The sequence below is a fragment of the Marmota flaviventris genome, chromosome 6 (genome assembly GCF_047511675.1).
Source record: "Marmota flaviventris isolate mMarFla1 chromosome 6, mMarFla1.hap1, whole genome shotgun sequence".
Classification (NCBI taxonomy): Eukaryota; Metazoa; Chordata; class Mammalia; order Rodentia; family Sciuridae; genus Marmota; species Marmota flaviventris.
In genome coordinates, this window is record NC_092503.1 from 116,259,643 (window position 1) to 116,272,689 (window position 13,047).

Consider the following 13,047-nt stretch of genomic DNA (forward strand, 5'->3'; position numbering starts at 1 on the left):
ATTCCGTTGCCTTAACTTTTTGAGACTGTCTCAGCAAAGACCATCCTTTTGTTTCCCATCAGAAAACCTGAACTGGATGGACCTATTCCTCCAAAGCCCCAAATAACTCATCACCCCAGAGCCTAAAGTAAAAGGTTCTAATTCTGGTTCTGCCACCAGTAAGGAGGCAGAAGCCCTCAGAACACACCTGTGAAATGAGGGCCTGCAGGGGATGATTTTCCAAGTCCCTTTCCACGTTCTTATTCCTACATGAGCTTCTCTTGCCCTGACTAAGGAAACAAGGCCTCCGTGTCCCTGTGAACCTCTAAGCACAAGTCATCAAGGAAACCAAAGAGGAGAAACAAGATCCTCAACTCCTTTCAAGACTCTGCTTCATTTAGGGGGGACCATTGCAACCATAAATCACCCATTCTCCAAAGTGAGGGGAACCCAGTGGGGCAAAGGTGAAGAAGGAAGGTTAGGAATCAAGGTCCTGGGGTTCTCCCTGGCCCAACTTGTCTCCTCCAATACAAGCTGGATTCTCATACCCCAACTTCTTGTCCCCTATGTGTCCATATCCTGCTCCTAAGATCTAGCACATGAACTGAAATGTAAAGGCCTGATGCACAACCCAAAATGCCAACACTTATGGACGGGAGCCTGTGTCTGAGTTCAAAGTAATCCTAAAACAACCTCAAATAAGCCATCAGACCATTTTGTTCATGGCAGAACATAAATACATCACCTTTTTCATTCTTATGACAAAACAGGTCTTTTGAGGTGAGACCTGTGATCATCTCAAGAGATAAATCCCAGGCTGGTACCACTGTTAAACATTCTAAAGCCACTATCTGTCTTTTTTAGCAGGACATACTGGCTGCACTCTTGGGAGAAACAAACAAACAGATGGCAGATGAGAAAGAGTGACAGCTCGTTCAACTCGGTGCTCGTGCTTCTTACCCACATATTCTGAGAGGAAGACGACAAAGAACGGAGTGACCAGGTCATTAATTCCCTGGACATACCCACTGGCAGGGTGTCGGATGGCCCAAATAAATAGAATTCTTTCAAAGATCTAGGAAAATGAGAAAGAAAGAAGACGCGAGTGTTAAATCACGGGGACACACTCCCGCCCTCCACTTACCTACCACACAGTTTATCTCGGGATTGGTGTAGAATTTGGGAGGAAATTTTTACATTCTGTGGGACAAAGGAAGATATAAATGCAGAGTTTCTAACGCACTAATTGTTTTTATGGAAATTATTGCCCTTTATTTTTTCAGTATCTGGTTCCCGTGACATAAAATTGGGAAAAGGATAGCATAGTGACACAAATGACTTAGAAACAGGCTCACTATGGATGTCACTAATTCAAGCCAGCACATTCTCATTTCTGGATGCTGCTTCTCTATTTCCAGGATCAAGATGTCAGAGCATTCTAGTCTGATACCTTTCTCTAAATCTTTTTTGGTCATCACAGAAATTAAAGAGGAAATACCTTCTCCACCGCCCCCTCACCCTGCTGAGAAGGAAGGAGATCTAGATTTAGCTCCATTCTTGCCTGACTAGGAACAAGTGACAGACTATACATGCAGGAAGTCCCTTCTTATATCAGGATGCAAGCCAGACATCTGCTAGAGTTAGGAAGTCAAAGAAATCAAATTCTACGGACTCACACACTGGGACTTTGAAAAAGAGAAAACTGCTAGGGTCCCCATAGGAGAACCTCTGGGGTAAAGTATATTGGTCACAAGAAGCCATATGTCTAAGCCGGGGATACAGAAAACATCTTTACAGCCCCTTATCAGAGTCCTGCCCCCTCCAATCCAACTAGATTCCCCTCTGCTTGCATTAGGCCCTCGGGGCTTCTCCTCCCTATTTTCTTCATCTGAAGACACCTGATGTCTGGTTTTGTCCTGTTGACCACAATTCCTGGGCCAGACACATTCTTGAGAATGTTTTTTTGACTGGGCTGCCACACCAGAGGAATGGCACAGGTGACAGTTTCTCAGCCCCTATGTCGGATGGTGGGGTCAGAGAGGGCTGAGAAACAGCCTCCATGCAGTGAGAACAAAGCCCTGTCAGGAAGTGAGCGGTCCCTCTGCCTGCACTACACTCACCCGCTTGCTGTCTGTGGTGTGGGGAAGGGTGTGGGGCACTCGTTTATATCAGGCCCAACACTAATGGGAGCCTTCTTGCAAAATGACCTCTCGCCTTTCTTGAAAACACAGCTCGAGCTAGACCAAAATTATTTCAGAAAATCTCAAGAATTCTCTGCCCCTCTTTGCTTCCCTGCACCTCTGTGGCCTTTGTCTGTCTGGACACCTTTTTAACAAAGCTCCTCCAGGGGCTGGAGTGTGGCTCAGCGGTACAGCACTTGCCTGTCCCCAGGGCAGTCTTTCTTGGGGCCTTCCCAGGGTTTCTATGCCACACTACTGGGCCCTTGTGAATGAATACTCAGATCCTTGGTGACTGGCTTTTACAATGGCCAAGTGCATGGAGACCTGTAGTAATGCCTCCGTAGTAAGGATGGGACAATGCACACACACTCACACTGTAGAGCAAAAGCATATGAAGGGCATCAAACCTGGAGACCCGGGAGAACATGGGATCTGCGCTACAGGAAAAGACGTGGATCCTGCCCTACAGACAGAAGGGGACAGGATAACGCCTGAAGGTCTCCTTTCAGCTCCTCTGCTAGTGTGAGTGGTTCTGACTTACTTTTGAGAGAGTTCTCAATTATCTTTCAGGTTTACAAAGCAAACCTTTCAGTATTCAGTGTTGCTTACTTCTTGCTTCTTGGTTGAGGTTTTTACTCTGCCTAAGCCCATATCGTGAAAAGGTGATTTGAGAAAAAAGACAAAGCTGGGCCTGGGGGGTGCACACCTGCAATCCCAGCAACTCAGAAGTTGAGATAGGAAGATCTCAAGTTGGAGGCCATCCTGGGCAATTTAGTAAAATAAAAAGGGCTGGGGGTGTAGCTCAATGGTAAAGTGCTTCCCAACTTGCATGTAGCCTTGAATTCAATCCCTAGCATCTCAAAAAATACAACAAAAATAACAAACAAACAAACACACACACACAAAAAAAAAAAAAAAAAAGAAAAAGAAAGAAACTGTGAAGAATAAAGTTTGAATTTCCATTTTCAGATTCCACAGTAGGAAAGCCTTTTGAACAACTACTTTCCCATCTCCAAGGTTAGAGTAAGCTTGCACAAAGAAAGGATAAGTATCTGAATATCATCAAGTTAAAATAAGGAATAAGCAGGGTTAGCCAGGCACACACATCCTGAGACTTGGAGGCTGAGGCAGGATTGCAAGTTCAAGGCCAGCCTCCACAACGTGGCAAGACCCTGTCTCAAAACAAAAAATAAAGAAAGGACTGGGGATGTAGTTCAGTGGTAAAGTGTCCCTGGGCTCAATCCCCAGGACTGCAAAAAAAAAAAAAAAAAAAAGGAACAAGCAGGGTTAAGTAGTAGGAAGCTGAATGCTGAGTGCCTAAAAGGAATTCCAAATGTTTTCAGCTTCTTTTTTTTTTTTTAATTGGTTCTTCTTGGTTAAACATGACAGTAGAATCCATTTTGATAAAATTATACAAGTATGGAATATGTTTTTAGCCTCTTTTGAACTGAATCTTCTAGGTAAAATAATGGTGTCAGCCTCAAAATATTCCTTATGATATTGGTAAGTCATGAGGAATCCCATCAGTAAAGACACTTATGTTTAAATAGAATCATGAATATTGTCCAGAGTCAAACAGAAATTATTTTTGAGCATTTTTACCATCATCCCTATTATGAGAGCTGAAGTCAATTCAAAGAGCATTAGCATTCAGCGTCCTGGCTACTGCAAAGCTACAAAGGAAATTCCTGATCTCAAGGAGTTTATAGTTATCACTTGTGCCAAAAGATAACAGCCCTATTGACCTTCCATGTGCTTCATTAACTTGTTAGGTCTCAAAATATCACTATTAATTTCACTTCTGGGTTTAATCTCCGAAGAATTTAAAACAGGGACTAAAACAAACATTTGCACATATGTTCACTGCGGCATCATTCACAATAGCCAAAAGGAAGAAGCAATCCAGGTGTCCATCGATAATAAATAAATCAACAGCATGCATTACATACATGCAATTGAACATTATTCAGCCTTGAAAAAGGAAGGAAATTCTGACACATATTACAACAAGAATGAGCCTTGAAAGACATTATACTAAGTGAATTGAGCCAGTCACAAAGGAAAAAACATTATATAATTTCACTTATTTGAGGGACTTAGAGTTGTCGAATTCAGAATGCAAGTTGCTAGGGAATGGGGGATTATTATTTAATGGGTAGTGAGTTTCAAACTGAGAAGATGAAAAAAAGATCTGAAAATGGATGATGATGATGTTCACACATCCAGTAAATCACCGCCAGTGAACCGTCCACTAAAATGGCTAGGCACAATGGGGCACGCCTATGATCCTAGCTACTTGGGAGGCTAAGGCAGGAGGATGGAAAGTTCAAGGCCAGCCTGGGTAACTTAATGAGACCTTGTCTCAAAATAAAATTTAAAAAGGGCGGTGATATAGCTCAGCAGTAGAGCACTTGCCTACCAGCAAGGCCCTGGGTTCAACCCCCTTATCGCCCCCCCCCCAAAAAAGGCTAAAGTGGTACATTTTATGTTATATATGTGTTACTACAAATTAAAACAAAAACAACCACTACTTCTAGTTTGATAAAGTAGAGCAAACCCAGGAATAGGAATTCTAAGATACGGGTTCTTTACCCTGTTACCAGGTAGCCCCCAAGACTCTTGAGTAAGTTCTTCTCCACTCACATTGATGAAGATCAAATGAGAACACATGAGAAAGTGCTCCGAAACAAAGCTTCACACGTGAACATAAGGTACCGTTGTGATGAGCTGCAGAACTGCAGCCAGGTGCCCTGGGCTATGGGGGAGAAGGACCAAAGAAGGGTAGGTAAATCCCTCACCTCCTGTACAAGTGGTTGCTGGAACAATGGAATGAGAGGATTCGTCCTTGGAATGTCAATGTGAATCTGAAAAAGAGAAGCCATATCCAAAAACACAAATGCCAGTGTGTTCTTTTGACAAGTCATTTTCTTAAGAAATGGGAATCAAAGGAATAAGGGTTAGAGGCAGATTATCTTTAGAAATAACTGACCAACACAGAAGAAAAGTCAGTTAAACCCTCCAATCTGTATGCAGTAGTTTCCGTGAGAGCAATAATTCATTGAGCAGAAGGACACCTTCCCAAGCAAGCCACTTACAACAAGCAACTGCTTCACGGCCTAAGGGAATCAGTGCTTACCCCATTCTTTGGAATCTGATTCACTCTGGGAAGGCACTTATTTACCAAGTACAACCAAAGTGTGCACACCTCTCTCAGAAGCTAACTTGTCAACAGTTCTCTAGAACTAAAAGAGCTCCAGTAACTGTAAAAAACACGCTAGGACAGGGGAGCAGAGAAGGACTTGTTTATGAAATCTCGACACATGAGAAGTGAGGAAGGACCAGGGGGCTAGTCTGCATGAAGTGGAACTGAAAATCTCACTTCTGTTACCAAAGAGGTCACTCGTGGTTGGTTTGGCCTTTAAGGACTTCCCAATGCCCTAGTTAGGATGACATCCTAAAGATGATGTCATCAGCAGCAGAGGCTACTTCAGTTCTTGGGGCTCGCCCACCACCCCTGGACTCCTCTTCTCCTTCTTTCACATGAGAAGCTGCCAACAGTCCTCTCTGCAGGCAATGCTGGAAGATTCCCTAACAGCGATGGCTCCTGCAGAAGGACAGGCAGCTGGAGGTGCTCACTGGGCACTGCAGCTGCCAGAGGTGATGTCACAGTCCAGAGAGACTGGACACTCCTGAGTGAAGCTGTCTTTCCTCTCATGTTCTATAACACCCATCACTCACTCTGTGGTCTGTGGACCAGCAGCATCAGTGTTGCCAGGGAGCTTGTTGGAAGGGCAGGCCTCACTGAAGAGCTGCATTATCTCATAGTCGTCGGGTGGGGACTATGATTTAAGGTCCTAGGTGGTTCATGCACATTAAAGTTTGGGAAGCACTGTCACTGACCAGTGCTAAAAATGTTCTATCTATTTAAAATGGCTAAAATCAGAGCCACTGAATGAAAAGCAGGAATTCTGGAAATAAATCTCATCCCTAATCTGTACACTAGAGCCTGAAGACCTGGAAAACCTCCGCCTGAAATGCTACCAGGCGACACACCTAAAGAACCCCAAAATAGGCAGAGGGGCGGCAGGCGAGGACCGTACCTGTCTGTAGGTATCCTGGTGATGCTCCTCATTTCGAGAGTCGTAATACTGCTCAATGAAGCCAAAATACTCCTCCCGCTTCCGCTGCAGAGTCAGCTTCCTTCTCTCAGTGTTGGCAGGGAGGTAGCCCTATAGACAAGACTGCCCATCAGTGAGGACAGACATTGGCTGGAGGAGTCCTTTATTTTTATTTTAGCCTGAGCAGTGGTTTGGAAACTATTAAAGGAACAGAAGGGAAACTGCCAAGAGGTCAAGAGCAAATCCCTTTTTGGTTTTGGCCACAGTGTTTGCCCTAGTTCAATGAGGTCCACATGTGGGCAGAAGAAACAGGGCCAGCTTTCTCCGAGTTCCTCACTCCACTGGCCCCGTGCGGCGCTTGGAGCACGTACTGCTGGGGAGCACTCCACGGCTCCTGGAGTTGGCAGACTAGAGCAGTGTATGTAGGTCAGTGGGAGGGAACTAGACCGAGTCACAGCCTCTAAGGGCCACGTGTGTGTAGGCCAGCACCTCTGGGAATCACAAGGAACTGGCAAGTTCTATGGTGCATCTCAGTAGTGTGCCAAGGCCCTTGGTACTGGTTACACACTCTTTTCCAGTGTACCATTCAGAATCGGCAGCTTAGGAAGCTGAATGGGATCTGTGACATGGCAGTTACAATGCCACACAGAACTTCTGGCAGCAGGCCCTTCCTAGCCCAAGCTCCAGGCCAACTCTCCTTCTCATCCTGGTCCCGATCCCACTCCCATTCTCTCATCTCCTTTTCCTCTTCTGCTCACCAGATCAGCCCTGAGCAGCATCCAAACTTACTCAAAGTGGCAGAGGTGATGATTATATGGCTGCAAAATTGGGCTGGGAGAGCAGCGAGGGAAGAGATACTTCCTCTCGAAGACATTCAGGCAATGCCTCCAGTCAGTGCCTGGAGCGCGGGATACTGGTTTGCTTGTCTTTGAATATGCTACTGCACCTGGCACTGTGCCTGGCAAGCAGCAGGCCCTCAATAAATTTTTACTGGATGAATGAATGAAATCACAAGCTGAGCAAGTCCAAGTGTTCCTACTGCAGTGGCTGCCACAGTGCTCTGTGCACAGGGGGAGTGAGACTAGTATGGCTGCAGAGGGAGGCCCACTTACTAACCCACTTCACAGTAGCTGAGTGGGTTTTGACCACTTTTATTTTTCCTATTGAAAAAGAAGTGAAGCACAGGGAGTGTCAGAGCTTGCTCATGGGCAGTGGGCCCCCGCATGACGGCACACACCCTAATTTTAGCGAGTTGGGTGGCCGAGGCAGGAGGATCACAAGTTTAAGGCTAGTCTCAGCAATTTAATGAGGCCCTAAGAGCTTAGTGAGACCTTGTCTCACAATAAAAATATAAAAAAGGGCTAGGGGCTTAGGTCAGTGGTAAATGCCCTCTGGGTTCAATTCCCAATTTTTTAAAAAAGCAAGGGTGGGATCACTCTGTCTTACTATATTCTGCTTCTCCGTTGTTAAGAAAGTGAGACTGTGACCACAGGAGCCAACTCATGCTTCTCTCCACGTTTGGGAATACGAATATATTTCCACCGTGCACAACTGAGAATAAACTCTCAAGAATGTGTCTTGCTGGGCACAATGGCACATGCCTATAATCCCAGCTACTAGGAAGGCTGAGACAGGAGGATTTCAAGTTTGAGGACAGCCTCAACAATTTAAATATAAGATAAAAAAAATAACAGCTGGGCATGGTGGTGCATGACTGTAATCCCAGTGGCTCAGGAGGCTGAGATAAGATGGCAAGTTTGAGGCCAGCCTGAGCAATTTAGCAAGACCCCGTCTCAAAATAAAAAAGGCCAGGAGTGTGGCTTAGTGCTTAAGTGCCCCAGGTTAAATCCCCAGTATCAATAAAATAAAATGAATAAAAATAAAGGACCAAGGATGTAGTTTAGTGGTAGAGTACCCTTGGGTTCAATCCCTAGTATCAAAAAAAAAAAAAAGAATGTGTCTCTGTGCACAGAAATAGGACTGCAGCCCCACAGCTCTGTCACATCCAGTGGGACTAGAGAAGTCTATGGAGTAAGACCAACTTGTCCAGACTAACCTCATCAGGCAAGAAGGGCTGTGTGAGGCTCACGCTTCTCTACACAGTGGGTAGAACTCACCGACAGGAGTCTCCAGGTTACGGGTCGAACCTCCCTGGGAACCCCTGGCCAGCTACACTTCCTCAGTTCATCTGCAAACAGAAAACAGCCTTGTTGGATTAGGTCCTCCCACAAAGGCCCTAAAACAAACCTGGACCAGCGCTGCCTGACTCCTCCCACCATCCCAGTGAGGTCACCACCACCTGCCACCTACAAGCACAGGGAAGAGAACTGAAAAGAGCAGCAGAAGGCCACGAACACAACCCTGCAGTAAACAGCTCAAAGACGAGAGTCAGAGGGGAACAGAGAGAACCGTGGGTGTGGGTCTCAGTAAGAATCCCCGTAAGGAGAAGAGCCCGGAGCTGCGCTGTGTCTACAGGCCCCAGACACCCATCCCACTTCACTCATCCCTACTCTCTACTTCGGCCTTAATACCTGCGGTTCGCTGCAATGGGCGCCAGGTCAGGAGATACTAGAAAAGTAAAAGAAGGAAGAGTAAAGAGCAACAGCTTCCAGGTCTCTGAGAATTCCGGTCTCCAAGCGCTCCTGCCTGGCCTGGGCTCCAGAGACTCACCTAAGTCAGTGTTGTGGCTGGAGAGAAGCTGACGGAATTTTTCTAGACGCGTTTTCTCCCGGACTGTCATTGGGGGTGCCCCAGAAGCATTCTGGTCTGAGATCCGGGCAACGAGGGGGATGATGGGTCGGAGAGGGAGTGACTGCTGTTTATGGAGTGGATTCCTCAGGCATGTGTCACCTGAGATCATTTGAAAGAGAAAGAGAATGAAAAACCTCAACTCTGACTGTCCAGCACTGGCCTCCTCCTCCAGGGCATGGGCTGTGCCTGCAAGTGCTGCCAGAGGTGCCCAGCTGAGGCAGCAAGAAGTGGAGACCCCACCAGGCTCCACTCCTCCCCCAGAGGAAGGGCTGCGTTCTGTGCGTAGGACCAAGGCATTCATGTGCTCACAGACTCCAGATGCTGCTGCAATTTCCGAGAACACGCATGGTACCTCCAAGTAAGGTCCAGTGTTTTCTTTTTACCCCAGGCTGGCACCTGTCTACCCCACCTAAGGATGAGTACAGTCTGAGGCGGTGCTTTCCTCTGCTTCCACATCACAGAGCACAGGAGAAGTGGTGACACTCAAAGCACGCTGTAATGAAAGCAGGGGCTGCTCTCCTCAAGCCCAGGCCCCGCGTGGCTGTCCTGAGGCATGAGAGGACTGCAGCCCAGGCCCAATTCTAGCCTGTCCTTGGCCCACCAGGGAATCAGTGGGTAAGCAGCTGTGGCCAAAGGCAATCCCATGCTGGGGAGCTACTGTTCCTCTGTGCTCCCACATCTCCCACCAAAATGAACCAGCTTTGGCTTCACCATGATACGACAGAAGTAACAGGAACGGAACTCTCTGTCTAGCCCCAGATATTCTAAGTCAAGATGGTGGGTAGGAGGAACAAGCAGTAGAGAACGAACATTTATTGAGTACTTACTATGTATAAGTGATCTCACTTGATCCTTACAACATATGGCAAGAATTTATAACTATTTTACAGACAAGGGCAGCCTGAGGAAGTTAAGTCATTGTGAGAGCAAAGATAACACCTCAGTTATGTCTGACTCCAAAACACCAAAGTATTTTACTACCACAAAGAGAAGTGGGTTTTTTGTTTTTTTTTTTGGGGGGGGAGGGTTGTTTGTTTGTTTTGCTGTTGTTTTTTTGGGGGGGATTGTTTGTTTTGTTTTTATGGTGCTGGCTGAGAGATGAACCCAGGGCCTTGTACATGGGAGGCAAGCACTCCACCAACTGAGCTATATCCTCAGCCCAAGAGAAGTGCTTTTAATCATGACTGCCATGACTTTCATGACTGTTTCATATTCTTAATACATCTAGGCCTTAAAAGTAATGATCACAACAAAATTAACCAGCACTACTAGAAAGTTTACAGAAACAACTGTCACGAGGTGCTTGGCTGGGATGCCTACTGTCACTAGTGGAACCTAGAAAATGCAAAGCTGAGCAGATACACAGAGGTTCCCCTCTGTGTGCATCTGTCTGTTAACAGCCAGCATATTACAGATGCATACAGAAGAGTACCTCTCCATGAGGGAAAAATGCCGGAGAGTCCTGGACAGCTCAACAGTGATCATGGAGGGGGCCTTCCTCACACCGGGAACTACACCCCCAATTACAGTGTGCAGACACTTTCCACAGCCTGTTGCTGTGGCCACCAGGCCAGTCAACACCAAGTGCCCATCTGAGCATGGCATTGATGGTTCAAGCTGGGACCAGAAGCAAGATGGAAAAAGACTGTGGAATGGTGTAAAGAGCTTGCTATAATGAAATGCTCTTAGAACATGAGCCAGGACACACTCCAGGGCTCTGATATTGAACTTCCTTCTTGTCCATTACCAGTCAGCCACTTTAACTTTCACTAGAAGGACGGTCCTTCCCTCCCCAGCTCTGAATAACTGACTTCCATAAAACCCTTTAGGACATGTTAAACTCTCAGCAATGGATACACAAGAGTACACTGAAAGTCCCCAAATATTTTATAAAACCACAATCACCCCAACCAGTTATTGAGGCCAGTTTCCTGAGAAGAAACAGAACAGGCCTTTCCTCTCGTCCCACCCATGCCGGCGGCATGCCAGATGGGCAGGGAGGTGTGACCAGGTGCTTTCCATCATTCGTTGCTCCCTCCTGCAGAAACAGGAAAAAGACCACCCTATACCGGTGGCCTTCCCCAGGGCTAAGGAAGTCCATCAGGGCTGCCAACCATTTCAGCCATTACAACTTTAAAGATGTAAGTCAACATCATAAACCTGGCAGACCTAACGCAACGTGAAGCAATCAAACCACAGAAGTTTTAGACCCCACCACAGAAAAAGGAAAAAGAGAAGGAGAACAGCAGGCAACATCTGGGTGTCAGGAAGCAAAGGCCCAGGTCACAGGGCTGGGCAGTGACCAAAGTGGGAGGGGCAAGGACAGCTAGTGACCAGTTAGGCTCGCTGATGTCAAACCTCAGGCTTGAGCTTGCTTTTTACCATCCCAGGAAGATCTGGGTGATTCCTTAAAGAAAAATCATTTTTAAATAAAATGTACTCTGCTGAGAAGGCCGAGGCTGTGGAGGGGGCAGAAGGGACTTACTGGAGTTTCTGGATAGCTGGGCGTCACTGCTGGACTTTATGACCTTATAGCTGGCGGGAACGTCAGATGTTGTTGACTGGGACCGTTCTGGCTTTACCCTCAGCTTGCTGTGGTTTTCTAGAACTTGGGCTGCAGTTGCTAAAGCAACTTTTGAGTTCAGAGTTTGGAAAGAAGGTGAAGAAAAGTCCTCTTCCTCATCATCGCCAATGTCCCAAGCATCACTGGTATTCCGAGCAAACTCATGAAAACTTGAGGCCTTCTTATTCTTCAGAGGAACTGTGCTGACTTTTGACCGTTCTTTAATGAAGCTTTAAGAAAAGACACAACATTACCAAGAGGCTGTTCAGCATGTCTGACTACTTTCATTTACTTGCTTTTATAATATCAACAATATAATAAGCTAGCCCTACACAATCATCACCTTCTTTAGACAACAACTGCCCACATCCATTGCTCATCCAGAGGCTTCCAGACCAGCCCTCTGTAGCACAGGTAGATGTGGCAGAGACAGCAATGGTCACCAAATATGCCATGTACTCCTCTATATTTCCCAGCCCTCCTGCACTTAAGCAAAGTCATGTGACTTTGCCAATGGGCTGAGAAAACAAGTGATATACACACTTCAAGTCCACAGTATAAAAGAACTCACGGGTGTGAGTTCTCCACGACTCCCCCCTGTGATAGTGACTGGCAAGGTTCCAGATGGTGGGCCTCCCTCAGCCTAGGCAACTGAGGGTGAGCACAGTCTGGCCTCCATCCCACCCCACCCTATTTTGAACAAGTAACATGAGCAAGAAACGCACCTTCATGTATTAATCCACTAAGATTTCAGAGTTAATCTGTTATGGCAACACAACCTGAACCAGCCCTTAGAACGGGACATAAGCTACTGGAAGGAGAGGAAATCACAACACATATGCACATATGTAGGATTAAACACTAAGTCCCAAAATGAAAATGTTCCTTTTAATAGCTCTGTTAAAGTCCTCTGCTAGCTTAGAGGAGAAAAAGTCTAGGCTTGATGCTACTGGGTTTTTTTTTAATTTTTTTTTCTTTTGAGTTGTAGATGGACACAATACCTTTATTATTTTTTTGTTTTATTTTTATATGGTGCTGGCGACCCGAACCCAGTGCCTCACGCATGCTAGGCAAGCGCTCTACCACTGAGCTACAACCCAGGCCCAATACTACTGTTTTTAAGACTCTGTTTTTTTGTTTTGTAAACAAAGCAAGAGGCAGCCTCAGGACTAACATGTTTGCCAACAACAGGATCTGGCTTAGAATTTAATGAGATTGTTATGTTTTTCACTGTGTCTATTTTGTGTGTGTGTGTGTGTGCGCGCGTGCGTGTGTGGTTTTCATTTTTATTTTTTTAGTTGTAGATGGACACAATACCTTTATTTTATTTATTTATTTTTATGTGGTGCTGAGGATGGAACCCAGTGCCTCACACATGTCAGGCGAGTGCTCTACCGCTGAGCCCCAGCCCCAGCCCTTACTTTATCTATTTTTAAAGTTACGTTCTATTTATGGC

At 46.0% G+C, this 13,047-nt stretch overlaps 1 protein-coding gene across 2 annotated transcripts in view; it reads right to left on the reverse strand.

Annotated features, from left to right (window-relative positions):
* The window catches only part of Tbc1d22b (TBC1 domain family member 22B), a 71,636-nt gene that overhangs the window by 36,225 nt on the left and 22,364 nt on the right, over positions 1-13,047 (reverse strand). For both annotated transcript variants that reach the window (XM_027943677.2, XM_027943676.2), the window contains 6 exons: positions 11,514-11,821; positions 8,948-9,127; positions 8,395-8,465; positions 6,260-6,388; positions 4,958-5,023; positions 940-1,054 (listed from right to left, as the gene is read on the reverse strand). In XM_027943677.2, the coding sequence (XP_027799478.1) occupies positions 940-1,054; positions 4,958-5,023; positions 6,260-6,388; positions 8,395-8,465; positions 8,948-9,127; positions 11,514-11,821 (869 nt within the window). The remainder of the gene's footprint in view (positions 1-939; positions 1,055-4,957; positions 5,024-6,259; positions 6,389-8,394; positions 8,466-8,947; positions 9,128-11,513; positions 11,822-13,047) is intronic.